General features: G+C 43.2%; 2 protein-coding genes across 4 annotated transcripts in view; one reads left to right on the top strand and one right to left on the bottom strand.

Annotated features, from left to right (window-relative positions):
• CCDC93 (coiled-coil domain containing 93) overlaps positions 1-5,782 on the top strand; it is a 51,284-nt gene extending 45,502 nt beyond the window's left edge. Inside the window, exons 20-21 of one of the 3 annotated variants that reach the window (XM_037397125.1) lie at positions 3,289-3,402; positions 4,584-5,782. In XM_037397125.1, coding sequence (XP_037253022.1) covers positions 3,289-3,402; positions 4,584-4,637 — 168 coding nt within the window. In that variant the 3' untranslated portion in view covers positions 4,638-5,782. Of the gene's footprint in view, positions 1-793; positions 884-3,288; positions 3,403-4,583 lie in introns of those variants that run through there. The other 2 variants (XM_037397123.1, XM_037397124.1) reach the window with 2 other exon arrangements.
• Positions 5,783-9,062: 3,280 nt separating this feature from the next.
• LOC119152205 (5-hydroxytryptamine receptor 5A-like) lies at positions 9,063-23,625 on the bottom strand. Its single transcript, XM_037397126.1, has 2 exons — positions 22,825-23,625; positions 9,063-13,479 (listed from the first exon to the last, which is right to left on the bottom strand). Exons 1-2 carry the CDS (start codon positions 23,605-23,607, stop codon positions 13,147-13,149), a joined length of 1,116 nt encoding a protein of 371 aa, XP_037253023.1. The 5' UTR covers positions 23,608-23,625; the 3' UTR covers positions 9,063-13,146.
• Between the last annotated feature and the right edge of the window lie 3,804 nt (positions 23,626-27,429).

Below are 27,429 nucleotides of genomic sequence, written 5' to 3'. Positions count from 1 at the left end.
ATTAGAAAAGGCAAAGCATTGCTGGTGAGCGTGTTGTGTCCGTGGTGCAAGTGAAGGGGGTTTGTGGGTCAGCAGAGCCCCAGTGCTCGTGCAGAGAAGACAAAACTGTTTCTGGTAACATTTGGGGGCTGTTCTGTAAAAGCACAGCCTCAGTGGACTTGGGGCAGTGCAAGCATGAGGTCCAGCAGCTGCTCCACATAAAGCTGTCTACAGGCTTTTGCACATTGGCACACAAAGAATAGGCTTAAGTACTTGGTAATGGTAGTTGGTAACTTGTAGCTATTGTGGTGTTTCACTCTTTTATTTTCATAAGTGAACATATACATAGTTTCTCAAGTCTGGTAAGGGGGCTCTGAGATGCTTTTCTCTATAGAGCCAGAAAATTCTTGGTAGTGGATTATAGCTGTTCTTTATTTGAGTTTAAATGGAAGTATGATAGACCGTGACTCAATATATACTAGAGGGTGTACTGAAAGTGTGGTCTGTCCAGGTATTGGGCTCTTTTTATCCCGATAGCTAAACAGAAACTTCAAGTACAAAATATAAGTATGTGTATATAGAAAAACCAGAATGGGATGCAACTCAAGCTGTTATAAAGCTTTTTTCCCTAATAAACTCTACTATAAAAATATGACGTTTACTATAGACTGCTGTGTTTGGCTAGTTCATTGCCTTTTTTTGCAATGAATTATTTTTATTTGCTTGACCTCTTATTTTCAGAGAGGACAAATTGACAGCAGAAAGAATAGTGATATTGGTGGTTGTATGTATGGATCATCTTTCTGTCTTCAAGGTTGTTGACATAATGAGTGACTCAGCATCAAACAGATTATGAAAATACTTTTGAACAGTGCAATTCTGACTAGTGAAGATGAGCTTGAAGGTAGTTACATTTCTTTCTTTTGGTAGAATGACGTTATTTCAATTGCTGCAGCAAGCAACCGCCCCAAATTGAAACTGTCCAGGAATTCAGTGTTTTGTTTTCTGTTTTATCCTCTGTTACGCACACAGAAGTGGGTAACAGCACAGCAAATGCAAGGAGTGAAAGCAGACCGAGAGCTCTGCTGAGACTTACTGTGGGCTCTTGCAAATTTTGAAGTTCATAAAATCATTCTGGACTGTATTACTGTGTTCTCAAATGGAATCAAAAGTTTCAGATGCTTCTTGTGAGAGGGAAGTGAATGGGAGCTATAATGTGAGATGGCTCATTATTTTGGGGGAAAATACAACTTCAGCATCTCTGATGATTACTGAAAGCAGTGGCAGCTCACATAGCTTGTGCTGTATTCCTGCACTAGCAGTTTGGCCACTGGCATATTGTGGGAGAGGTCACAAGTGACATTTTATTCCTAGTTTTAGGTGTCTGGATCAGCAAAAGGTGGCAGTTACAATTAAGGAGAAAAACAAGTTTCTGAATGAGAAAGCTAAGTTCATTCTCAATTCAGAGAAAAAAATGTTATGATGGGGTAGATAATCATTTAGTACCTTCTGACAGTTGATTTCTCAATGCCAGTGAAGATACTGATAACACATGGATGCAAAGAAAGTTTTAACAGTTTGCTTGGTTCCTTGGGGAGCAGCTGTGCAGCAAAAGGGAAGGTTTTCTTATTCTTCCCCTAGGAAATGTCTGTTGGGTGACTTTCGACAGACAGGCTTAGTTGTATACTGCAGGGATTATTCAGCCCAGTGATGATTTGGTCTTACCTATTTGATTTCTGTCTGAAGTGCATTAGAAGTGCTCACAGTCAGTTTCACAATTCACTCCTAAAAGTGCATCCACTTCAGTTGTTTTCTGTACAGCCCTGAAGACCTTGTGCCTGAAGAGACGTTTCAGTTTTCAAAGCCCATCATATTGTAACCGCATCATAAAAGGCCTAAGGAGAAATTGGACATACTTGTTATGGGGACCAGTAACCTGTGAATAAGCAGTTCAGTGTGATTACAGATATTCATGAGACTGTCCAAGGACAGAGGAGGGAGGAGTATGTCAAGGGATTTGTCATAGTCAATGCATAAGGGAAGCAATTTATCCAAGGGTGGTAATCCTTACCTCTTTACAAGAATTTAGTTCCTAAGTGTTTCAGCAATGCTGGTTTTAGCCTCATCTTAAAGGAATGGGATGCATGTGATAATGTTTTGGGGGTTTTTTTCTGCATTAACACATTTGATGCTGTTTCTTCCTCAGGCATAACTTTAAAAACCTGCTGGCCCTGATGAGTTATGTTAGGAGAGATTCCCTGGTGTTCTAGACAGCAGCTGGCTTTGTAAAGGAGACTTACCTTGTTAGCAGTGTTCATACCCAGAGAAGGTTGGGCATCTGCTCATTTCTTTTAGGTATAAGAATCATACACGATCAATGCTGATGTATAAATCTAGAAATGCAACAAGTTCTGCTGCTGTGGAATTACCTGCATGTTTGAGTTTTACATTATTCTTGCAGGTTTTGGAATTGCATTTTTCCCTGTCAAAATTCAGGAGGTGAAAGCCTGTCAGAGAGAATGCAGAAATAATTTTGGGGGAGAGGAATGCAACAGGAATTTCTTACGGGGTTGTGCCCTGGCACCAGAGGGAGGGATGGAAAACATTTTCTTTAGACAAGCAGCAAACTTGCCCGTGATGCTGTAATGGAAGAACTTCATTAGAACTACCCTGGAGAGGAAAGCAGTCTGTTCTATATAGTAAGAACCAATCCCCTTCACATTTAGGGGTTTAAATTATGTTTGACACAACTTTTGGCACAAAGAGAAAAGATAAGATATTCTTACAATACCACAGAAGTAGACACATTCTTGTAAGACCACATAAGTGTGCGTCTTGAGCTAATACAGCATTGCATAGGAAGGCAAAGATGTCTTCTGCCCTCGGTTTGATACAACTCACAACTAAAACAAGATCTCAGTGTTGCATCAAAAAAACTTTTTATTCTTTTTTCTTTTTTTTTTTTTTTTTTACATTACTTTCACTGTGTCATCATTGCAGTAGGATTGTTCAGTGAGCAAGATTTCTGTGATGTGAGCCTTAGTTTAATTCTAAATGATACTTATAGTGCCACTGGTACTCAGACTTCAGCATTAGGTTTCTAATCTTTTTTCTTTTTCTTTTTTTTTTTTTTTTTTAAAGATCTGGCCTAAATGTTTGTCTCATTTGAAGCGCAAGCCAGGGGTTTAATTCATGAAGCATCTGTCTCCCTTTGTCTATTATAGATAGTTGTTCCTTATGCAGTATATACGTGTGTGTGTGTATTCCTTATGCAGTGTATCGTCTCTTATCCTTCCTGTACACTAACAGATGGAAAAGAAGAAGCAAGAAAATAAAATGCGAAGAGACCAGTTGAATGATGAATACTTAGAGCTTCTAGAGAAACAGAGGCTTTACTTTAAAACAGTGAAAGAATTTAAAGAGGTAGGAATGTTTTTGCTAATGTAAACTATGAAGTGTTCAGTTACCCATTTTGGCTTGACTTGTGCATTAATACTGATAGAACATTTATCACACCATGTTTATGGTGTCTCTTTGTGATTATCTCCACATGATTCTTGGACTCTGAATTAAATTCTGGAAATCCTTTTTTCCCTGATAGACTAACACCCTTCCATGTTACAGGGGAAGGATAATTTGTTACTGAGCAAGTTGTATATTTAGGTTTCCAGATGGAATCTCTTGGAGATCTATGAGCAGTTAAGTATTGGAGCAAAGAGTTGTGGCAATGTGTGTGAATAAAGGAGGGAATCTGGAGTCTCAGTAGTTATAAATACCTTTAGGAACCAGCCTTGTTTTCTTAACTACTGTGAAAGCACTGTTTAACACTTCATTGATTTAGCCTTTCCTGAGCTTTTCATAATCATGTGCTTCTGTTAATTATTGTCTCCATGATAACAAATGACAAAGTAGTGCTGTCAGGCAGAATTGTCATTTGGCTTCAGATGTTTGAGGAAAAACATCTTTTCATAATTTGTTCTGGGAGAGTTTCTTTCTGTTCCATTCGGACAGTACTCTGGGAGAATAACAGGGACTGTTCAGCTACTATTCTGATACACAGAATTTTGTGTCCTAGTTGCAGAAGTTAGGTGGAAGTTGCAGTTGTTGTTGGGGGGCATAAGTAAGCCATTTTTCTTCCACTGCCTTGTGAGGGAACTTCTACTCAACCTTGCTGTCCTTCGAAATCATTGAAGTCATGGTTATGGTACTGAAAACAGGTGGTACGTACTTAGGTAAATACATTTCTGAACCTAGAGTGTTCCCCGAACACTTAACTTTGAAAACTATCTAGTCAAGTTCCAGATCTCCTAAAAGTAACGTCAATTGCAGATTTATTCAACTTCCAAGTAAAAATGTGTATTTGCTTTAGCTACTTGTAACAACTTAAGACAAATGGTCAAGCAGCATTCCTTTTGGCTGGAATGTCACAGTGTTTAATGAATATTACCATTGGAATAACATCCTGGATGAACTGGAATTATCTTCAGCTCATCACTCACTCCATTTTGGAGAACTTTCAAAATAAAAGGGTTCAGTTTTGCTGATGTGAAGAAATAACTAGTTAAGAGCAACTACCTCCTCTTCTGTTCACTTTCTGTTAACAGGAATGCCGTAAGAATGAAATGCTGCTGTCCAAGCTGCAAGCCAGTTGTTCCTGAAGAACTCCAGCTGGTGAAGCCTATAGATGATTGTTCAGTCCACTGAATCTCTCTTGTGAGGTGACAGTTATAACTGCAATGTAGATATATATAGGTATATATAAAAAATGTATACACACAGATGTAAAAATCTGGGTTTTTTTCCAGTATGTATTCAGTTTTACATTCCTTCATGACATGGTTGTATTATTCATTATTGCCTCCACTACACAGTAAAGAGTTAACGCAGTACAGAAATAGAAATATTGTCTAATTTTATTTATTTGGGTTTGGGTTTTCTTCCACAGTAAGGACAATGGAGATGGTTTTTTGGTTGGAGATATTTTTTGCGCTTTAACACTGAATTAGGTCAAGATTCTGGAATAAGTAGATACGTACTGTGTAACATGTCCAGCACCGCAAGATGAGCATTGCATTATGCAGTGGTTTGTTAATTTTGGCCAAAAAACTCCACAGAATGAGATTCTTGAAACTCTCTTCACCAGCTAGTAACTTCACATTATATTAATTTACACTCTAGCCATAGATGAGATTCCAAAGGATAAAAATTAATTTCTAATGGTTAAAACATAAGAAAATGGGAACCTGCCTTGGATAATTCCCAGTGTAAAATTATAGATCTCTATTTTTATAAAGTCTAGCTGTTGTATAAATTTCTTTGAAATTACATTTTTATATATAGAGAGCGTGCTTGTTAAATTAATAGCTCCAGGAAAAAACACCTTAATCACTAGGACTATCATGTTACCTCTGGCTGGGATGAAAATCAAAGCCTGCGTTACCTGTAATATAATGAAGATAAAGATTCAGACGTTCTGCTCAAATGAACTGATGGCTCACCTCCGAAGACAACAACCTATTTACCCTGCTGAAGATTTGCCCTTGAAAGTTTAGAAACTTTGTGGAGCACTTTCTGAAACATTTTTCTATCTGTATATACAGTATTTTATAATTCAAACCGTTGCTTTTTGTACTTAACACCAGGATTTTGGACTGACTTCTTAATGTACATCTTAATCGCAGGACATCTTTCCTTCAGGAGAAGGAAAACCATGTTCTTTTTTCCCAGTAACACTGATGACAGTCCTGTTTGATGACTTTCTATGGCAGCGAATATAAAATAAAGAACGTTTGGAATCCAGTGACCTGCTATTGTGTTTTTCAGGTGGAACTTGCTTTAGGATCCTTAGTATGCTTTTGAATTACAAGTGCATTAAAAGATGAATTGTGTCAATATTCACTCATAAGGATGTTTTCATCTGTCACATTAAACAGCAGTCGGTAATATTTTGTTTTCCGTTGCTGCTTTTGGTAAGCTTGGTGTTTAGGTATTTGGTACAAACTATCGAACCTTTTATATGCAGAGGAGGTCCATGGAAGGTTATACTTGTCTTCTATAAGCATCTGCTTACAATACAGAATTCTCAGCGGAGATGTACAATACCTGATTCCACTCCTTTTGAATATAACAGAAGGTTTGATATTAGCATGTGGGTTTATACAAACTCTGCAGCATTGCAAACGGAGAAGCATGGGCAGTTGTTAAGCCTTGCTGCATAAGGAGATCGTTGGTGCTCTGTCCAGGTAAAATGCACGCAGTGAGCTACCAGAACTGTGGTAGACCAGGTGCGGTGTGATGTACCCTCTCATAAATGAGACTGGTTTTGTGCCAAGTGGAACACCTTTCCTGTTCCTTCAGTACAAACGGAAAGAAAAACTTCATACTGAGCCAGCTTGTACCTTACTCCCCCATACTAGTTAGTGACTGAATATATACGGGCTGCTCCTCTTGTATCTATTCAAAAAGCCAGTCTTCCTAAAGCTGGAGAAATAATGAAGGCAAAAGTATACTCAGAGTACATTCAAAGAAATCAAAAATTACATTCAGAGTTCCTTCAAAGCAGGATATTTGCACTGGGTGCTACTTGCAGACTTTCTGTAGTCAGCTTTGATATCAGGAGACAGTCTGCAGCACCAAGATAACCTGTCTGTGAATTCAAGCTGTGGTGTATTTGCATACCATGCACTTCTAAAGAAAACAAAAACTTGAATGGACATTTCAATTGGGTTTATGATTTTAATGAAAATTGCTTTACTATGGAACAGAATTTCCCAGGTAGGGTAAGTAATGAATTCACATGTAGAATAAATGATGTGATTTTGTTCAGTATAACACTAAATGCTTACCTGCTACACACACAGTCACCTGGAAACTTCAACATGGAATATAAAAACATCAGTTCCATTGCTCTAGCAAGGACTTGGTGATTTTGACAAAGATGTAAATCTGGGGTTTGTGAAGACCCAGTTTTTGCTCATAGAAAATAAATCTGAGTCCAGATTGTAACTTACCCTAATGAGTCCATTTCTTTCTACAGTAGATTGAAACCCAGGGCAGATGGACATTTTTATCTTTGCTTTCAGGTTCTAGTGTGAAAAAGAGAGGAAAGAGGCTGGAGAGGTATGAAAAAAGTTATATCAGCTGTTCCTTGCTTTCTGCGGCAGGCTGTTTGTGCCGGGGGTATCATTTCTTCTGGGAGGCACCAAAATGAGAGAGGCACCTCTACTAACAGCCGGCTTTGTTCCTCCTGTGCTTAACCTGATGACTGTCAGGCGTAGCCTCTAGATCAGGCTGTCCCCAGTCAGTTCTGGTGTGGAGGAACAAGTATGCGTCATGCTATGGCTGCTTGTGGGATGGGGATTTTGGGGAACCATATCCAAGATGCTTTGCAGTTATAAACATGACAGTCCTGCTAAACAGAAACAATTGAGTTAATTTTGGCTTTCAGTAAAATAATGACAGCTGTTTAACAAAGTGAAGGGCAGTGTCAGGAGGTAACTTCTAAGTGGAGCTCGCAAAGGAAGGAGAGCAGTGCTTTGAAGTGATTATTTTCCTTTAAGTCGGTAAGTTTAATGTCTACCATGTCTTTGTGGAGATGTAAAGTCTTTGCATAATTACTGCGTTCATTTTTTTGATCTACAGAATTAAAAATATTTTTAATGCCCACAGTTTGATTGGAGCTGTGCAGCTAAAGCACTAAATTCTGAGGGTGTAGATGCCTGTATGCAAAGGACTATACAAACCTACAGCAAGTAGAATCTGTCTTAATTCTCCATTTCAGCTGGTTGTGAGGAGGAGCTAAGAGTTTCCCAGAATTTTACCTCAGTATTGCTGATTTATTTGACTGGTTAAAGAGAAGGAGCTTGCCCTGTATTATTTTGCTGTTACCAGGCTTGTAAAATAACATTTATGCGGCTTGTAGCAAAACTTTTTTTTTATTTGATAAAGCATGCTTAGAGCTTTAATTTGCATTTCAATAAATTTAGTCTGATACGCTGATGAGTGAAGTGCTGTGAAGTAAGTCAGCTCTTTGCTTCAGAAGCTGACAGACTCTGAACTTAAGGCATACACTTACCTTTTAGACCATGACAGTTTTCTTTACATGCAGTTCCACAAATGCATTTGTAAAATACCTTTTGAGAGGTCAGTCAATGATGTACACCTAATCCAAGCATGAAAAAATCCAGACAATCTTTTTTTTACAGTGTGTCAAAATGAATGGAGTACTGTACCAAGTCACTGCTGATTTGAATACAAGAAAATCTTTGAAGGCAAGAGATGATGATCAGTATTTTTTTAAGGTTTCTTCCCTTCTTCATCTTTATCTCATGAAAAATCTGCATATTGAAGTGTGACCTTAGTGTGTAGGTTCGTGAACCAAACAGTATTTGATGGAAAAGAAATGCATGACATGCAAAAGCATTTCACAGTGTGGCAAAGTGGCACATTGTACTCTTTTGTGCTCCAGAGACAGGTATACCCACCCATATAGGAGACAGCAAAACTTTCCTGAAGTTTCTTTAGGAATGTAAAATTACTTGCATGAGGGAAAAGGGTTTACTTTTTTTAGGTCCCACTGTACAGCTGCTGGTACTCATGCAAAACGGCTAGAGAATTGTGCTGCTGGTACACCCACCTCCTGAGAGCCAGCCTTGCTAAGTCAGGCATGTAAGTAGAACGTGGATGAGGCGATACACAAATCTTACTTGCTTGGGTGGTGGATGGCATACGCTTAGGGTAGTCTTTTTATCTAAAAAAACTTCATGGACACGAGCTTGTTTATTCATGCAGTGTCGGCACAGCTATGGCTGCAGCCTGTGTGGACTCAGCCGGTGGCATGGGAGCTGGGAAGGCTTGGCTCCCTGGAGCTGGAGGCAGGCGCTGCCCCTTCCCCAGTGTTCAGGCAGGGCTGGGGGCCACCATGCTCAGCAGCATGTTCCTGTAATCAGCCACTCTTAATACCCGGTGGCTTGGTGGCTGTGGTGTAGACTATAGCTTATGACGTACTGATCACAAGGGTTTGTAAATGTGTGTTCTCATGACCAAACCCTTCATGTCTCTCTTTTCTGCTTTTCTTTTTTTTTTTTTTCTTTTCTTCCCCCACCCAGTCAATCTTCATGTGGGAAAGGCTTGGGAATTCTTATGTAAAACACCTTTTTAGATGGTGAGGCTGAAGTACGGTTGAAAGATCAGGAACTCCTGGGTACAATAATAGATTACGGAAAATAGATTGTGGAAGCTGTAGCATGGATGTCAGTCTCTTGGAAAGAGGAGCACAGAAAGTTACTAGCATTTTCTGTTCACATCCTTTGATCTGTGTATGATCTGTGGATTCCAACAACACAACAAACTGAGGCCTTAATTTCGATATAGCTGCAGGGATCTCGGAGCCTTGCTGCAGGATACAGCAGTGCCTTTCTGCTGAGCAATAGTCGATAGTGAGTTTGATTATTATTTATTTTGGTTCACACGGGAGTTGTTATATTTTCTGGAGTTTCTTTGGTCTGTCTTGAAGCCAAGGATAACCACACCGCAATAACATAAGTTCTAAACTCTTAATGTTTGAAGTGGCAGAAAGAGGAATGCTTGCATGCTCGATTTTACTCTTTCCTCTTTTTTTCAATTAAAATAAAGTTGCAAGTTTTAATAATGGGAGTAATTAATCATAAAGTGTCAAGGGAGGCAGAAAATTATCCACAGTTCCAACTTTTTTTAATCAAGGTTGACGACTAGCTAAGAGTTCTGCTCCCACTGTACCGAGTTACTGAGTGTGGCACACAAATCTGTGAGTAAAACTGTGCTTGTGGTGCAGGCCAGGGGATAATAATGCTTTTTCCTGCTTTAAGTGGGAAGCAGCATCCAGCACATGAGGCCATAAGCCCAGGTAACAGATTTCTTTCCCCCAAACTAAGCTCAGATTCCATATGACTAAAAACCAGCGCTTTAAATCCTGAGTACGTGCCACAGCTTTTCTAAACACCAACACAGAGCCAGTGTGGGAAGCCGATTCCGTCAGCAGCTTTCTAAAACCGCTGTAGTGAAATGAATCTGCTTGTTCATTGTCGCCTCTGGGTGAGCGTGAAGCCAGGCTGCTTTCAGTGGAAGCCTGTCATTCTGTAACAACCCACTGCTGTCACAGATGCTTGGGTGGGCAGAGCACTAAACTAGTTATCTCGAGAACTTCTCACAGTATAATTACAGAGGCTCAGACTCACCTCCTAAGGAAGCTAAATTCATCTTTGAGGAGGTGGAGAGCTACACTGTATGCTATGCCAGTAGCCCTGCTACCAGTTCTCAAGCTAGCTGAAGATGGCACTGCTGCATCTTCAACATCTATGTGCAGCAAAACCAGTGCAAGCGTTCAGCCACAGCAAACTGCAGAGCAGCCGCCTGGCTTTATGGTGCCTTCACAAGTTCCAGATGCCAAGCCATGGTAAAATGCCTTCAAAATCTGTGTCACTTCTTGGAAGGGTTCCTGCACCAGGACCAGAGCCTGTCCTTCTAGTCAGCTGGCACGTACAGTTGGGAGAAATCTGGCTGCTGCTGCTGCAGCCAGAGTATGATGGGCCTTAACTTCAGTGCAGCAGGGCTGGTATTTGGTTTGCATGCTAGTAATGGCTTGTCTTACCAGGCAGACAGGGTACAGGCACTAAAATTTGGCCAAAGCATGATTACTGGCAACTTCAGGAGTGGCCACGTGCAGATGCTTTCCAACAACCAGCTTAAGATGACCTCTTCATTTTCTCCTTCCATGTCATCCGTTTGGATTTTAAGGTGAAAAACTCAATTCACTTGAAAAATTCATCAATGGTTCTGAACAAGGCCTGCAGGTTTTAGTAACTTTCAGACTCTTAAATATGTGTCTTCCTTCTGGTTTAATTAGGCCTCCAAACACTAGTTTGAACTGTAGCTATTCCATATGCAGGCAAATTGAGATTCACAAGGGAGGTTTTTTTAATTTAGCATTTAAAAGTCTGAGCCGCTATCTAACAACTCTGTTTCAAATTCTAGGTTATTAAAATGTTTAAATTCTCATTGAAAGTGAGAGGTGAAGCATCCTCGGCAGGTACGTAAGATACACAGGTGGCTGTGGCTGCAGACACAACAGGTCACACTGGAATTTCTTGGCACTGCAAGGTGTGAAGTACTGCAGTGCCTGGCCTGGCCATACACTGTGCTAGTGAGATGAGGCTGGGTGGTTCCCTTAAGGAACTGGAGGAATGTGTGCTTTGAGGTCATTAAATCACTTATTTAGAAAGGAGACAGACCGAGGCAATTTCTAAGTTGCCCATATACCTGGCATTAAGCTCAATTTGACATCACCAGGTACATGAATCATTTCAGGCTACACTGCAGCAAATGCTGCGTTACAGTTGAGCAACTAAAGGCTGCATCATTCATCGTTTTTTTGTTTTTCAGAATACACAAGCTACTTTGATAAAACCTCTCTGACATGGCTGTTAAGTAGGTCAGTTCCTAGCTGATGGAAATATGCCGAGCTGCCATTGCCTGTGAGAGACTGCCAGGACACCAAGAATTTGGTAGGAGTTTCACGGTCAGCACTCGCATCCACATGATGCCCATTAGTTTGGTGACAGTCAGAGATGAGGCTGAGTGTGATATGCTGCAGTGAGATCAAGATATGGTGTTTGCCCGAGGGTATGCTTCTAATCAAAGGCTTGCTTAAGCAGCAGCAAACACAAAACTGGCACAGAAAGGCAACATAAAAGGTTAAACCTCAGCTCCAAAAGCAGTTGTGATGTTGTCCAGCGCCATCGCAGCTGTTTTGCCCTTACCTAAAGAAGCTTTAGGAGAACATAGGAGAGGGTGCTGGGACTCTGTCAGTAAAAAAGTTGTCATGCTAAAAATACTTAAGAGTTGCTGTCAGGCTCCCCCCCTGCCTCAGGGAACGGGAGGAAGTAAAACTCCCTAGAAGAACAAATACAGAGAGATGCTTGGCAGTATGCTTGGAAATACTTATCTTTTCATTTATTTAGGTATATCCCATTGGGACAAGTGTTTGTTAGAAACTATAAGAAACAATTTCAGGCTTGGTTTTGAGTTAGTTATTTTGGAGTGTTTGGAGTCACTTAGACCTGATGACCTCAATCTTTTTCTTACAGCAGGAGGAAGTTGATGCAAGCTGACAAATTGTGGAATTCACTCAGCAGGGTGATGAGCACAACATTTATGGGGCAAGGACCCCAGACAGTGCAGTAGAGATAGCCGCCTACCGCTGCCACGCAGCCACATGTTGCTGCCAGCAAACCTGCTGAATGAAGACAACGTTTGGCATTTGTCACATAAATGCATGCTTAGTTTTATGGTAGCGTGAAATAATAATGCATACAGTCCCCCTTCACTTGGCAGTATCAGGTGTCTATTTTGAGCTCACTTAGGTTTCAGAAAACAGGGAGAGCTTAAGCCCTGCAGAGGGAGAGAGTACAACACAGGTGAAATCTCCTGTGCAAGCAGTGAGAGGACATTCTCAGTAGCTCTGAACAATTTTATTTGTGGCTCTCAAACTTCACTTAACCCCAGGGGATGTAACTGACCTGTATTTCACCAAGATGTCCTGTCAGGCCTGCTGCTTGCTGGACAACATGCAGCCCTTCAATCACACTAGAGTGGTTTCGAGCTGCTTTGTCATCCCTTTTAATTTGACATCAATTCAACAACTAATCGAACACAGCATGTTTATTCCCTTCCAAATAAATCTCAAAAATGAAGCCAGCATCCTGCCCCTATCACAAACATTTCAGTACTGCTCAATTAGCAGTTCCCACTGATGCCTTTGCTAATGATGAGAGCACCATAGCATGGCACCTGTAGCTGGTTAGATGAGATCGGGTCAGTTAGATTTGACAGTCATGGTATCAGACACATACAGTGCAGACCTGAACACATGTTGATTCAAAGAGCAGAGGGGAGGTATTCACTGCTTCAGTCTTCTTTGCCAACCCTGGAGCAGGATGTATGTATTTCCAAGGAGAAACTGTAAACTCTTGGTAGGTTTATATCCAAGTATCTTCCACCTTCTTTTTCATTGTTCCTAAATACCCTCAAGTAGCTCTTGCACATGAAAGCTGTACATACCGCAGGCATGTTTTCCTCGGGAAATCTCTGCATTATGCAATAAAGGAATCATTTTCTCCTCTGTGCCCCCTTTTATTTCTGCTTTACAAAAAGGTTCTTGAAGGCATTGTTGTAATTTTTGTTAAATGCTGTATAAATGAGAGGATTAAAGAAAGAGTTGGAATAGCCAAGCCAAAGAAAGATGCTTTTCCAGACGGGTGGGATGTTGCAGGAGCAGAGGGGACTTATTAATTCTGTGATGAAGAAAGGGATCCAGCACAGTACAAAAACTCCAATTAAGATGCCAACCATCAGAGCTGCCTTTTTCTCTTTCTGTTCTCTCCATGTTTCTCCATCTGTCTGGAAAGTGATAGCTGCATGACGAGCTGTAAACACCATCTGTGGTTCATGCGAAGCTTCCTTCACCTCAAAACAAAAGCAAACATGGATTCTTACCAAGACAATTTGTTTGAGTGAAGTATTACTTTTAAATGACAGCACGACATCTGTGCACCTACCTCAAAAGGCCCCAACTCTGTTCCTTCCAAGCTAAAAGAAAGAAAATGCCCCAGAGTACCAAAACTACCAGACTTCTCATTATGTTGGAGAAGCTGCTGAGTGTGACTGACAAAGCTAAATAAAGAGTAACTGATGCCATATGTGTTGTGGGTATTGTTTTTCAGTTTATTGGATGCCTTGATACCTGGTGGCAAATTGGCTTGTTAAGGAAGGCTAACAAAGGCATGTGCCTTCTGCCCAGCCCTAGACTAGACTCTCCTGCGCTGCTACGTGGCCCTTAGGGTTTCTCAGGCCTGAATCATAAATGAATTTCATTCCACTGCAGGCCCTTGGGGTCATTTCCCTAAGGGAGAGACCTGAAACAAATGCCTGCTGCTCTTTGACTACAAGATAAAACTATTTCCTTCCGTCTAACTGCCTGGATGCAGAGCTCAAAATCCCATCTCTGGTGGGCACAGGAGCTCGGTACAACCGACCACTTGTTCTACAGAAGAGACAGAGTATACCCCAAAAACCCCGCAGCTAAATCTGCAGGGAAGTTTTTCCATCGGAACCCTTTTTAATGAAGAGTGGGATTTTAATTAAAGGAAAGTTTTAAGAAATGTGTCTGATCTTTGGAAAATGCCAATATTTCATTACCCACCCAAAAAAAATCATAAATGGCTGAAATAAAACTGAATGCTTTGGAAATATTTCAGTGCAAAGTAAACCCATCAACAAAAGCCCCTTATGAAAGACAGAACTCTGGTGCCTTCTGCTCTTCCTTGACAGAGGCCATCTCATCACAGGCACTTTTGTCTCCTGGAGAGGGACAGCGCAGCGGCATTGCACCAGCTGCAGGCTGGTCACAGTTCCAACTGAGTATATGACAGTGGGAGCACAAGGATGGACCTGAAATGACATACCCTCAGGCACTGTGCCACGATTTTGAATTAGCTTATAAAACAGTAGTAATCAAAGAAAAGTTTTGCTGGAAAAGCACCATTTTCTGGTCCTCATTTTCAGTCTTCTGTCACCTGTCCTTTATTTCACTCCTATCTACTTGTATTCTGGCAAAAAGTATTCCATTGCCAGAAAACCACCATTTCAATCAGCCTTCTGTTCAAACTCTGGCTTCAGCAGAAGATACACACAAGAAAGGAGAACATGTCAGCTAGTCCAGGCTGCCGGCAGTGCCTCCTGCCTCCTCTCCGGCTACAGGCAAGACGCTGGTCTGGGCAGTGAGTACAGCGCAGTGCTCTGGATGGCAGTGAGACTGTGGCACAAGTTATCAATGTGCGTAGAGCCCAACCAGAAAAAGATACTCCCTTGTGATTTTAGTCTGAAGATTAAAGTACAGGCTTCAAGTTCTTCTAGGCACTGCAATTACGAAGACAGCGCAATAAAATGAACAGTTTAAGGATGCAACCTGAGGCTCTACAATTTGCCTAAGTGATAACTCACAGGCACTGCAAGACTTTGACACCACTCCAAAGATGGCTTGTGGTTACGTTAGCTACATATTGCACATGCACATGTCACCTTTGTGCAAGCTTTATAATACATGGAAGGCTTCCATTTAACATGAGCACAGCGACTCAGAGAGGGAAGTGCTGGCAATGGTGAAACTATCACTCTTCAAGACGGATATCCCCGTCTTCACCCTCAGACATGAGACATGGCTGCAGAATGTAAGAGCAGCAGATTATGGGCACAGGCAAATAATGGGGGAAAATGAAAATCACATCTGTCCTGACAATTAAAATGGGACACCCCTCATGTAGCAAGGATCACACCATTTGTCTGCAGAAGGACTTGCTCTGCACATCCTTGATCACACTCTGCAAAAAGGAATGAATGTATGACATGAGGACAAATTTGTGACAAGCAACCCTGAAAGATTATGTCTTAGCCCTGAGGAATAGCTACATAAGTATGCCTCTTGGGAAGAGCCATACAAAGGACTTTGTCACTAGCATCGGGCATAGTTTAGTACTATATTTAACCTTCAACTCTTACTCAAAACATAGAGCTTGCAGTGTGCCATCATCAAATCACAGCCTTTTCTTTTTGGTACTTCAGGTTTTAGAAGGCTTGTGACTGAACTGCAGAATTTACTAGCAGCAACTCTTTTATCACTTAGTCACATATTGTGAGAAAAAGTTTTAAAATTTATTTTGATAAAAGATACCACAGTCCTTGAGTGTTTTCCCTAATGAAGCATGCATTTACAGCCTGGTCAAGCTCCTACTGAGATCAGAGAGTCTTCACAAACTCCACTGATTGTTAGATCAGGCCTCTGAATGCTAAACAGCAAGTGAAAATAGATTGTGGTATTTTCTGTAAATTACAGGACAGCAGTGGTCTTCCTATCTACATAATTTCTACTTTCTCTGTTGCCACAGCTATTTTTTCAGTTATTTTTTTATTAGTTCTGCCTAGAGCTACTGAATAATGTTGTAATAACAGCAATAATAATAAAAGTGCAAAGAGCAGCCTGGCGCTTCAGGAAAAATAATGGGATCTCTCATGGAACCTTCCACTAAGTAAACTGTGTAAATATCCCTGGCAGCCTGGAGATATTTTGCTTCAAGTTTCCATAAGAAATCCTTTGAAAAGGCTATACAAAATGTTCTTGAAAAAGTAACTGGTATCCCTGCTCAGTAAGGTCCTTCAACCTGTGCCTTCAGCAGGATTTATACAAGCATTTAAACCTTGGAAGCTGCATAAGTGCTCAGCCTTCCATGATCATCAGCGTCTAATGCTCACCCCGTACGTTGTTTCCAGCTGACTGGCTGCACATGCCGCGTACAACCCTCCCCGAGCTGGCCCTCCATCAGGACTGGCTGCACATGCCGCGTACAACCCTCCCCGAGCTGGCCCTCCATCAGGCTCACCTGCCACAACTGCCTCTCGGGCATTCCCAGCAGCGGGTGCCTTTCCATGCGCCAGCCCCAGCGTGAGCGCTGCCGCTTGGCAAACCTCTGATCCACTGCCCAGCTGCTCCTGGCGTGCACTGTCGCAGAAGGGACCAGACCTTACGGAGGGTTTCTAGCGAGGCCCTGTGCTCAGCGCTCCTGTGCTCAATGCCCCTGTAAATGCATCAGCTTTACAGAACTGTGCTCCCTCCCTGCCTGGTTGCCACATACACCTGCTACAGCACCACCAGCATCTCATCCCTGCTGTGGGACCGATTCATCAGGGGACAAGTCCACTAGATTTTTAAAGTTACACACAGTTTTAAATGGGAAGTGCCTTTCGTATCAGAAAATACGTATCACTGCAGACTGCAAAACTGAGAAAGTCCAACCTTTCATTATAATTTCAATTTATTTTTTTTTTATTGTTATTGCTCGCTATATGATTTCCTGCAGACCTGACTCATCTCCCTGGCCTGGTCTTTGCAAGATTATCCTTGCTACAACTATCAGCCCCCAAGACCAAGTCAAGGCTGTTTGTTAGAAGCCAACCCACACAAAGTACTTGGAAAGTAAATTAGTCTACTACAGGCAAACTGTTGCAATACACAGTGCTGGCAGAGGAACCATGCTGAGGGATTCCCCCTTACGCAGGCACGGGGTAATCCACTGTAATTTGGCATTGTCTGAACAAGAGCACAAGCCAAAAAGATTATGTAGCTGCTTTCCAGCCTTGCCAGTTGTTTTCTTGAACTAAACACAGCTCTGACTATACCAAAACTGCAGTTTCCAGTGCCAATCCTTGGAGGCTTTGCAAGGCTCCAATTTCTAACCTAAGTGACAATACCTGACCAATATCCCTGTGCCACACAGAACAAAGGACAAGCCCAGTATAAAACCTTTCCCCCTTTCTGGGCCTACTGATGAGCACTAGCGAACAGGCTGTGACAGGGAAAAGGTGGTCACAGACTGCAAATTAAAGCAGTCCATGAAGATACCCTAGTTTATACCAGGGACATTGCTCATATGTGAGCGTCTCTGCACGGCGTCGCACACTGTTCTCACGCAGTGCTAGCAGCACCCTATGCCCCAGGCACAGATCTCCTTCCATCTGCCCAGGCACTGCTCCAGGAGCTGCGAGTCAGGACCAATGGGGGAAAAAAGCTTGTATGAGAAGACTGCTACTCTAAATCCAGAATCAGGTTCTGAAATCATGAAATCGGCTATTTCCAGGACAACAGGCTCTGAGAAGCGCAGAGATGACTGCTTTCCAGTGAGAGTATCATAAAAAGAGTAAAATGAAGGAAAAGATCTCTCAAGTACATATTCTTCTACAGACACAAAGGCGTTCAGTTTTAGTTTTAGAACTCATTCTTCTGTACGCTGATCAGCAGTTACAGTTCAATGACACTTCTGTTTGTCCCCAGTAAAATACTACTACTGAATGGCTGTACGTCCCCAATTCCTGTGCTCCTAAGCAGCCTTATAAAAAACGTGCCACCGAAGAGCTTCTGATGAAATCCCTTGATTTAAAATGTTACTTGTAGCTTTAATGATAGTTATTACTGGTCCTTTGTGACAGGTACCGTGTACGCGCTTGTACTGTACCTCCGGTGACTGCAATAACAAAACAACAGTAAAAGATGATAAACATCAATAAAATCTGGCTTACTACCACAAATTCAGAGTTTTGCCTGTTACAGTGTGATTCAGTGAACATCATGATGGCCTCAGTGCAGCTTTGGCATACTTCTTGCTCTTTTGAACAAGAACACGAGAAACTGAAATGCACAGCAATGGATCAAAACAGGAATGTCTTCACTTTCTTGGATGGTCCACCAATATGACAAACGGTACGTCTGATAGAGAAAAGGACACCTACTTTCTCTCAAAGGATTTTCTTCTGCTGTAAGCAGAAATAGCTGTGCATTTCTCCCAGGAAATCACTAGCCACTTTGCTTTGCTTCCTGCCTGACCTTTCTGCTATCTGACATCTGCTGCCACTCTTCTGGACAGTTGCACTTTTTTTCCTGACCCATCTCTTTTAGTTGTACAGAGGCAGAAATAAGAATGACAAGGCCTGTGACTCCTTCAGAGAAGGAGAATCTGTTTTCTCTCCCATATTGTCTGGATTGGTTATGTGGGTTGGAGAGGCTGAACAGGACAAGCTGCAGAACAGCACTGCACTGTTGGAGCTCTGGGGCCTGACACTACCTAAAGTAGGAGGCTCAGGGGGGACCTTCTGGCTCTCTACAGCTGCCCCAATGGAGGTTGTAGCGAGATTGGGGTCAGTCTCTTCTCCCAGGGAACAAGTGATGGGACAAGAGGAAATGATGGCTTCAAGTTGCCCCAGGGGAGGTTTAGATTGGATATCAGGAAAAGTTTCTTCCCTGAAAGGGTGTCAAGCACTGGGACAGGCTGCCCAGGGAGATGGTGTGTTTAAAAACGTGTAGATGCGGTGCTTAGGGACATGGTTTAGTGGTAGGCTTGGCAGCCCTGGGTTAAGGGTTGGACTTTAAGATCTCAAAGGTCTTTTCCAACCAAAATGATTCTATGACTCTAGGTTTGGATCAGGCCTAATTACTCATGCACTATACGGGGTCCTTTGAGAGGTGAAAAAGAAAAAAAAAAAACAAACCAAAAGCCACCAAAAAACCCCCCAACCCTCAACAGAACTTGGTTTTTAATGCCTCACATGGAAACGTAATCCTGACTCTGCAATTGCTACATGTAAGTAATCCTGACAGATTCTGCCATCCTTGGTTTTGCTGGGAAAAACCTATATGCTGCTAGTGACTTCAGTTATTTAAAAAGACACTACCCAGCAGTATCTGCTGCTTTTCAAGCAGTCTCGTTTAGTTCAGTTGGACTATTTACAGAGAATTATTACCTACTGTCAACAAGGTGTGATAGAGTATAGCTCTCTGTCAGTGATGGCATGTCACTAGTATTTTTTACGAGGGCTACTCACATCAGTATTGAATCTAAAATTCACTTTATAAGGAGTTTCATAATTAGCAAGCAAATAATTATAAAAGCACCTGCCTAATTTAGGGTCCCAATTCTGTAAATTTTTTGTTTCAGGGAAATGTAAGAAACAACCTTTCATTAAAACTAAAAGCACCTCAGATGTTTCATGTCCATCTCCCTCACCTGAATTTTTTTCAAAGACTTTGAAAAGTGTTTTTCATTTTTTTCAAAGACTTGTGTTTTTCAAAGACACAAATAAAGTCTTAACCAAAATTTACTCAAAATAGTTATTTTGTAACTATTCTATTTTGCACTTCTGTAAGACTATAGAAACGTAAGGTATGTATGCCAACTGTCAACTCGGAGACAACTGTCCTTTCTCTATGTAAATAGGTATCTATATACACACACATATATACACAGCAGCCATTCGCAAAGCACTTTGGTGCCTGGTTCTGTTGGCTGAAAAGCTCGGTGCAAAAACATCAAGGTACCCTCAGAATCGTTCCACTTGATGCATTAGTTTCTTCAAGACATTTCTACTGGTGTATGAGTACTATGACCTCAAATCTTTTCCTCCTTAAATTAACTTGCTAGAATTAACCAGCTACACTGCTGGGTATACCTCAGGCAATAACCTGCAGCCCTAGCATGCAGCTGCAATCTAGTGCTACCTGACAGCAAGTATCAGAGTGCAACACAGATGTCTCTCTCAGCAGGGATCACTGCTGTTACTGCTCACCCCCAGCCTGGGAAGCGCTGCCAGCCTTGGCCATCAGGTGCCAAAAGCCCCTCTAATGCTACTCAGATCACCTAGTGCAGGGCACCTGGGGTGAGAACTAACACAGATGCAGAGGGCACTTCACACCCAGAGTCACGGTGACAAGGAAATATGTTGCAAGGGTGAGCATGACAGGTGAGCATTCTCAGAGAACAAAGGGATGAAAGAGAGTAGAGGTAGGAGAGACACTAAAGTAGAAAGAAATGGAAAATTAAGAGTGAGTTGATGGGTAGAACAAAAGAAGTGGAACAGAATTTGCTCCATCAGAGATTACAGTGACAACCTAACTACCCCTGCATGTGGAGAAGCAAAGCTGGATCACCTCACCAAGTTAGCCGCATCCCCTGGCAATGTTAGATTTGCGTTTGCAAGAGTTTTGCCAAAGGAACAGTAGTGCTATGTTTGAAGATTCTTCTCCAGAATTCACTGGGGAACTGCTACTGTTCCTGTGGACATGATAGATCCTGCTCCAAGAAGCTTAAATAAGATCAGGATAAAACTTGGTGAGTAAGTCTCAGTCTCTTAACTTAGAAAAAAAATTGGGAAGAAATGCATCCCAAATGCCAGCTCCCTTGATCCACAGGTTTTTTTACTGTACATGTGTGCAGCTGGGCACCAGCCAGCTCTTCCTTTAGGTGAAGAGTAAAGGTTTGCATCTGAATTGCAGGTCTTTTTAAGTTAGCAAATTGAAGCTGCTGGGACAATGCAGAAGGTTGCCACTACGTACCAATTGCAGATTCAAGAATCACTGTTATAAAAGGAGAAGTTCATATGTCAATCACTGCCAATATAAGAAATACCACGAACTACTGGCTTGAGCATTTGCTGGGACTGCAATAACAGCTATACTGGCAACCCCTTCAAAATGGGTATTCAGCTCACACTGACAGGAGCTGTTTTGTCAGTATAGCTTAAACCAGCTCCTAGACACTGCATCAGCAAAACCCACTTACCTGCCCACCTAGCTATGCCCACGCAAGGGCTTTTGCAGACAGAACTATGACAATTAGGAGCTAGACTTTTTCTCATTAAAACTGACATACCAACAATGTGTCTCTGTACAGGCTAAAAATTAAGCAGCAGTGCCTCAGCTCATTTAGCTTCCCAGAATTTTATATTCCAAACAACTAGTCCTGTACGAGTATGTGTGTGTGTAAAAGATAAACCATGCAAAATGCAAACCCACTACAAATATTCAGTTAGCTTTTGTGCTTTTAAAGATTATACATTAACTTAAACCAGTACATTCATCATACTCAAAACAATTTGGAAAGAAACCTGGTGCAAAGCTGGGGATGAAGGCCATAGGAAAAAAAAACCTGCCACTAGAGGAGACATTCTCATCTTTTCTAACACATTTTACGCTTTTGCATAGAAGACAGGTTCAAAAATCAATTTATATTAAAACCATCTACAAGGCATTATGATCCAAATCTGCAAGTCCGACCACATATAATTGCCAGTGCTGTCATCTCTTGCTAGAATCAGGGGACACAACCTACAGATACTTATTTGTGACCATAATAACATGTTTCTTAGGGTGACTCCAAGTCAAAGTTAGAGGTATTTAGCAGAGGAGCGAGGCTCTGCAGGATTAGCCCCAGTTGAACAGAAACGTTCCACATCTCTTCAGGTATCTCCAACATCCACACAGCTCATCTTTTGTTACTGGGAAGGGACTGGACTTAACAAGTACAACATGCAATCACAAAAACACACTGTAAAGAATCATTTCCACAGGTAAGAGTGAGAGTAAGAGTATGTGACAGAAAGCAGGGAGAGTTTACCGAGAGCAGTACCTTGGTGACATGGCATGGGTGAGAGTGGCATCATGCAGAGAGCTGGACTTCACAGGACGTGAGGGGCCAACTCCAACCCTTCAGCAGGGACACAGCCTTCCCGTCAGCCAGGGGTATCCCCGAAACAAGACCTCCCACATGACTAGGACTTTGTGGGATTAGGGCAGTGTTTGGGGCAAGAAGTAGAAGGGTGTGGGTTTTAAGACAGCTGGCAATTTTTAAACAGAAACAAAATCACTCATTGCTTGAATACTAGGCAGTGAGCCGTATGCTCCCAGTATTCAAGGTAAAAGAGTCCAAGCAGGTAAATACAGTGTGTAATTTGCTTTTTAAAATATACGCCGACACTGATAGATCCCACACAAAGTCAGTGCCGGTAGATAAACGTGCGTACATTAACTCTGTGCAACGACCCTGGGATCTGCTTATGTCTTTGTTTACCCCATCAGCACTGTAAAAAAACAAAGAGGAACAAGCCCCAAGGAATGGATAGTTCAGAATGAAGAGACGACTTTTAAATGGCTCTCCAGGCTGGCAGCGAATGCACCTGTCACTTACTCTTACGGCACACTTAAGAAAAAAAAAAAATATTAGAACTCCGAGGGTGGCACGTTTTGACTGGCTGATTACCGCTCACATCCAGCCTGCAACAGAGCAGGATTCCCACCGGAGCACCAGGGCACACTTCAGCCTTCTCCCCCTGCCAAGCCCCCCGCTGCAGGGGGCACGGCTGGGAGCAGACAGAAGCAGGAGCGCAGGTGCCCGGGGTGGCAGAGGGGGGTCTCCCCCCTGTTCCCCTCCTTACCTGGGCAGCCTCGGGCACGGGCACCACGGCGTTCCTCCTGCGGCCCCCCCCGCGGAACCTGGCGGCCTTGTAGATCTTCCAGTAGACGAAGAGCACCACGCAGAGAGGCAGGTAGAAAGCCCCACCAGTGGAGACGATGGTGTAGGAGGGCTCCTGGCTGACCTGGCAGCGCTCCTGCTCGGGGCTGTAGGTCTCCCCCCAGCCAAAGAGGGGGGCAAGGGAGATGGCGGCGGAGAGCACCCAGGTGAGAGCGATCATGAAGTTGGAGATGCGGCGGCGGGTGACCAGCGTGTACTGCAGGTGGCGGGTGATGGACCAGTAGCGGTCCAGGGCGATGGCGGTCACGTTCCAGATGCTGGCCGTGCAGCACAGCACGTCGAAGCAGACCCAGACGAGGCAGAGCTCCCGGCCCAGCCGCCACCGCTGCCCGGCCGACAGCTCCTTCACCAGGCTCAGCGGCATCACCAGGGCCGCCACCAGCACGTCCGACACTGCCGTGGAGGCCACCAGGTTGTGTGGCACCCGGTGGAAAGCCTTCACTCGCAGGATGGTGGCCAGCACCAGCAGGTTCCACAGGAAGGTGGCCACGGTCAGGAGCACCAGCAGGGTCAGGACGAGGATGGTGAAGATGGAGAAGGGCTCCCGGCCCCTCCACGTGCTGCCGCCCACCAGCGCCGAGGCAGCCGAGGAGGCGTTGGTGTCCCCGTTGGCTGACGAGGCGTTGGCACCCACGCTGGGCTGACACTGGCCCCGCGGGGCGCAGGGGCTCAGGGGCTCTGCCATGCCTGGGGCGGGGGTCGGCCCCTCGCCACCCCGGCACACGAGCGCTCTGCCCGCGCCGCACCGGTCCCGCTGCCGGGGAGCGGCCGAGCCGAGCCGAGCCGAGCCGAGCCGAGCCGAGCCGAGCCGAGCCGAGCCGAGCCGAGCCTCGGCGCACCCCGCCGGCACTGGCCGCTCCGCGCACGTAGCGGGCGGCTCGGCGGGACGGCGGCGAGGGGCAGGCACCGGGGGGGCGGCACCGCCGCTCCTGCCCCGCCCCAGCGGCCGCCTCGGTGGCGGTGGCGGAGCCCCTCCGCGGCGTCCGGGACCGCGGCGGCGTGGCGAGAGGCGCCGCCTCCGCCGGCTTCCCCCACGGCCCCCCCCGGGCGGCGGGGCGCCCCCTCCCCCCGCGGCCCCCCCTCCCCCCGGACGCCCCCTGTCCCCCCTGCCCCTGCCCGCCTCGCTCCCCTCAGCGCTCCCGCGCGGCGCCGCCTGGCCTGCAGCAAGCGGCCGCTTCCCGCCGGCGCCCCCTCCGAGGTTGGTCACGGTTTTCGTACCGAACACGAGTTATTTCTAGGCTGCAGCACACAAATGGCAATTTTTCCTGATTTAAAAAAAAAAAACAACAACCAAGACTCCCTGAAATACTCTTAAATTTCTAAGTGGCCGGGAACATCACTATCTTTCTGTCTGTTTCAGGCAGATTCACGTCAGAGTTTCTTTACTAAGGGCACCTGCCCAGCCTCTGAGAATGTGACTTTCCCCTGGCCCTTTCCAGCAACTACGCTTAAAATCAAGATGTTTCAAAAATAATTTTAAACCTGTTACACAACCTCTTTTAAGGTCTGTAAGAGATGCCAACAGGGTGGTACGTATGAGTAATAGATGGTGACAAGTAGCGTGACAGGATCATATAGCAACCGGAGTATTTAAGGTGTGTTTGAGGTATTGTATCTAGGGTCTTTGGGAGGTATCCTTTACCCCAGCCTGCTTTCATTCCTGGGGTCGTTTACAACCCATAACCCAGCATTTCACCCCCTTGCTTCCCCTTAGTCTATTACCAGGGCAATTCCAGTGGGAGCTGCTGGAAAACACAGGCTCTTTTTCCTTACCAGGTCATACGGTACTGTTGAGAGATCTCCAAAGGAGTTTGAAGTTGTTGAACGCCAGTAAATAAGATAAAGAAGGTCAGTGAAGTTTGTTTCCTTGCAAATAGCGGCACAGCCACAATCACAGACTGTAATGGGGAAGCTTGGGTTCAGGAGGTTAGCTGCTCGTTTTTGAGGTAGGGAAGGAGTATTTTCTGGGTCAGAATAGTTCCATCTAAATGAATGCTGCTCAAGTTGACGTTCTTCACTTGCATTCACATTTGCTGAAGAAACAGCACTGTCTGACAAAATACAAACCTCCCTCAGCACCACTATGTTAGCCACAGCAAGCAGGGTCTGGCTTGCCTTGCTCAGGGGTTTCAGCTTCAAAAGCTGGAACAATGATGAAATATTATAGCAATGAAAGAAAATGACTGCAGTCAGAACAACCAGGCTGTTTTGTTGGTTAACTTTTGGATGCCACTTCACTCACCAGGAGAGCAATAGAGCAAATAAATCCTTTCCCAGACTCATAATGCAGACATGATTTTAATTGTTCTTTTCTAGTTATTCTAGTAAGTGCTCTAGCGTAAGCCAGCAGCAAAGTGAAAACTATCTGCATTACTTGCCATCTTTTATTATTAGGAGAAAAGTATTTCCAAGTGCTAAATGTCTTGCATTTTGCCACTTGAGTTTGCAATAGGCAGAAACTGACAGAACTTGACAGGAAAAGCCTTTTCACAGTACTGCTGCACATTAAGCCTAAAGCAGCATCTGAAACAATTAGACACTGGTAAAAATCTGTCAGGGTTGGCAGGACATGTGACTGCTTCACAAGCAGCTTTGCAGGCTTTGTCTTTATATGGTTTTCTAATTTGCGTCTCCTTTTGTTAGTGAACGCCACTTCTAAAATGCCAGCTAAAGAATTACTGAACAACAATTTATTCCTTTAAAAAGCACCCAGACCTAAAAGCAGTAAGGGAAACAAGCAGATAAAAAAGCCCTTCAACTTCTAAATGTTTCAACAATTGTCAGTCCAATTCTGTGAACTTAATAAAGGAATAAAAGAATCTTGTCACAATTTGAATAACCCCACTATTAAAGAAAGACTGCAGACAAAGAAAACTCAGACTAACTGCAAATGTTTCATGTTTAGAGGCACAAATGGGCCAGGATGTGATCTGTTTGTTCCTACTCCTGCAGGAAATGAGGTTCTTTTCCTTGTGTGAGGGTACTCCATTTGTGGGTTGCAGACTATGTGTGGGCCACCATTAAAGCAGCCCAGATAATCTCAAAAATCTTCCTTTCCTAGAAGCTGTGTGCCCCCATCCCTTTACTCCTATTTATTATGTCTATGTTACATGCTGCATCCTGGTAGTTACATTGCAGTTCACACATCAACTGCACTGAAATCTCCCACTTTTTCCTTCTGCTGAAATAAATTAGTCTTTTAATATAGAGGCTTGAATAAAGTCTCAAGGGAATTTATTTTTCCTTGATGATTACCCCACTGCTGTCTTGTCCTGTGAATGCAAAGGCTTAGTGCTCCTCAAAGATTGCTATGGCAACACATTACAGTGTCTCAGAAACCAGTGTATACTTTTAAAAAGAGAAGAGGGAATTTTAAAAACCAAGGAGACTTGCATGTATTAATGTATTCTAAATAACAGAAAAGCAAATAAATATTGCATGAAATGTGGAAAAAAAACCCACCAAGAGACAAAACAAAACTAAAACCTACTTTTCTTCTTCTACCGAAACTAAAGGAGGAGCTATTTTACTTTTTTATACAATTACAGTATTACAAGTGGCTGTCACATTGAAGTGCAATGAAAACAATGAAAATCCTTTGTTTCATTCACTGATACTTTTCAGTGACTTCAGAAACTAGAGTCTGCATCTTTGTAGTTTCTTTTTTCAACGAAGTATAGTGGTGTGTATCCTCAAAAGGTAGCTGGTATCACCAACTGTTTCATTGCTCTTAAAATAACCGAATAAATATGTGACTAAGGACTTGGAGCTAGATGACAGAACAACAGTAAATAAAAAATAACATCATGGATGTTTGGAGCTTTGTGGGCTAAGAAGTCCAAGGGATGCAAAACGCAAAAGGGTGGAAAATAGTAAACTACTTACAAGTCTTAACAGTTGAAATCTTCCTTTGCATCTGTTCTTGCTTTTCCCTGGTGACCTGGGAATTACTGCATAAAGGACTTGTGACAGAGGTGAGGAATTGCAAAACATATTTCCTAGCCCTTACCACCTTACCAAACACCACCTGCAAGACTCGCTCTGCTGGCTGCCAGTGTTGAATCTACTCAGACTCGGTCTTGCCATAATTTTATTTTTTTCTATCAGTCTGAAAGTTCTGAACTTAGCTTAAACCTCCCTGCACCCTTAGAACTCCTGTCCAAGCTCCCAGTTGTGCTAAAGAAGCAGCTGTCTTCACCAGACAGCAGCTACCCAGGCCAGCTTCATTGTAGCTCTCCATTTTCAAGCACTTTCAAGAACAGCATGTTGCTTAGGAATGGCTTTGGAGGATGACGATTCATACAGATAACAGAATTTCAACTCATTATGTGAAGTGATGATGTATTTTTATAGAAAATACATAACATTTAAATACAGGTTACATTTTTTCAGAAGTTTGCTTTTATCTGTTAGAAGCAGATTATTTCAGACCATTATAAAGGGGCTATGCTGAACTTAACTGCTTTGACTCATTTTCCATTTTTTGTTTTAGATACTAAGTCCTATG

Source organism: Falco rusticolus, chromosome 8, assembly GCF_015220075.1.
Source record: "Falco rusticolus isolate bFalRus1 chromosome 8, bFalRus1.pri, whole genome shotgun sequence".
Taxonomy (NCBI): domain Eukaryota; kingdom Metazoa; phylum Chordata; class Aves; order Falconiformes; family Falconidae; genus Falco; species Falco rusticolus.
The sequence above is the reverse complement of the archived record's forward strand: the minus strand, read 5'-3'. Positions and strand labels throughout refer to the sequence as shown.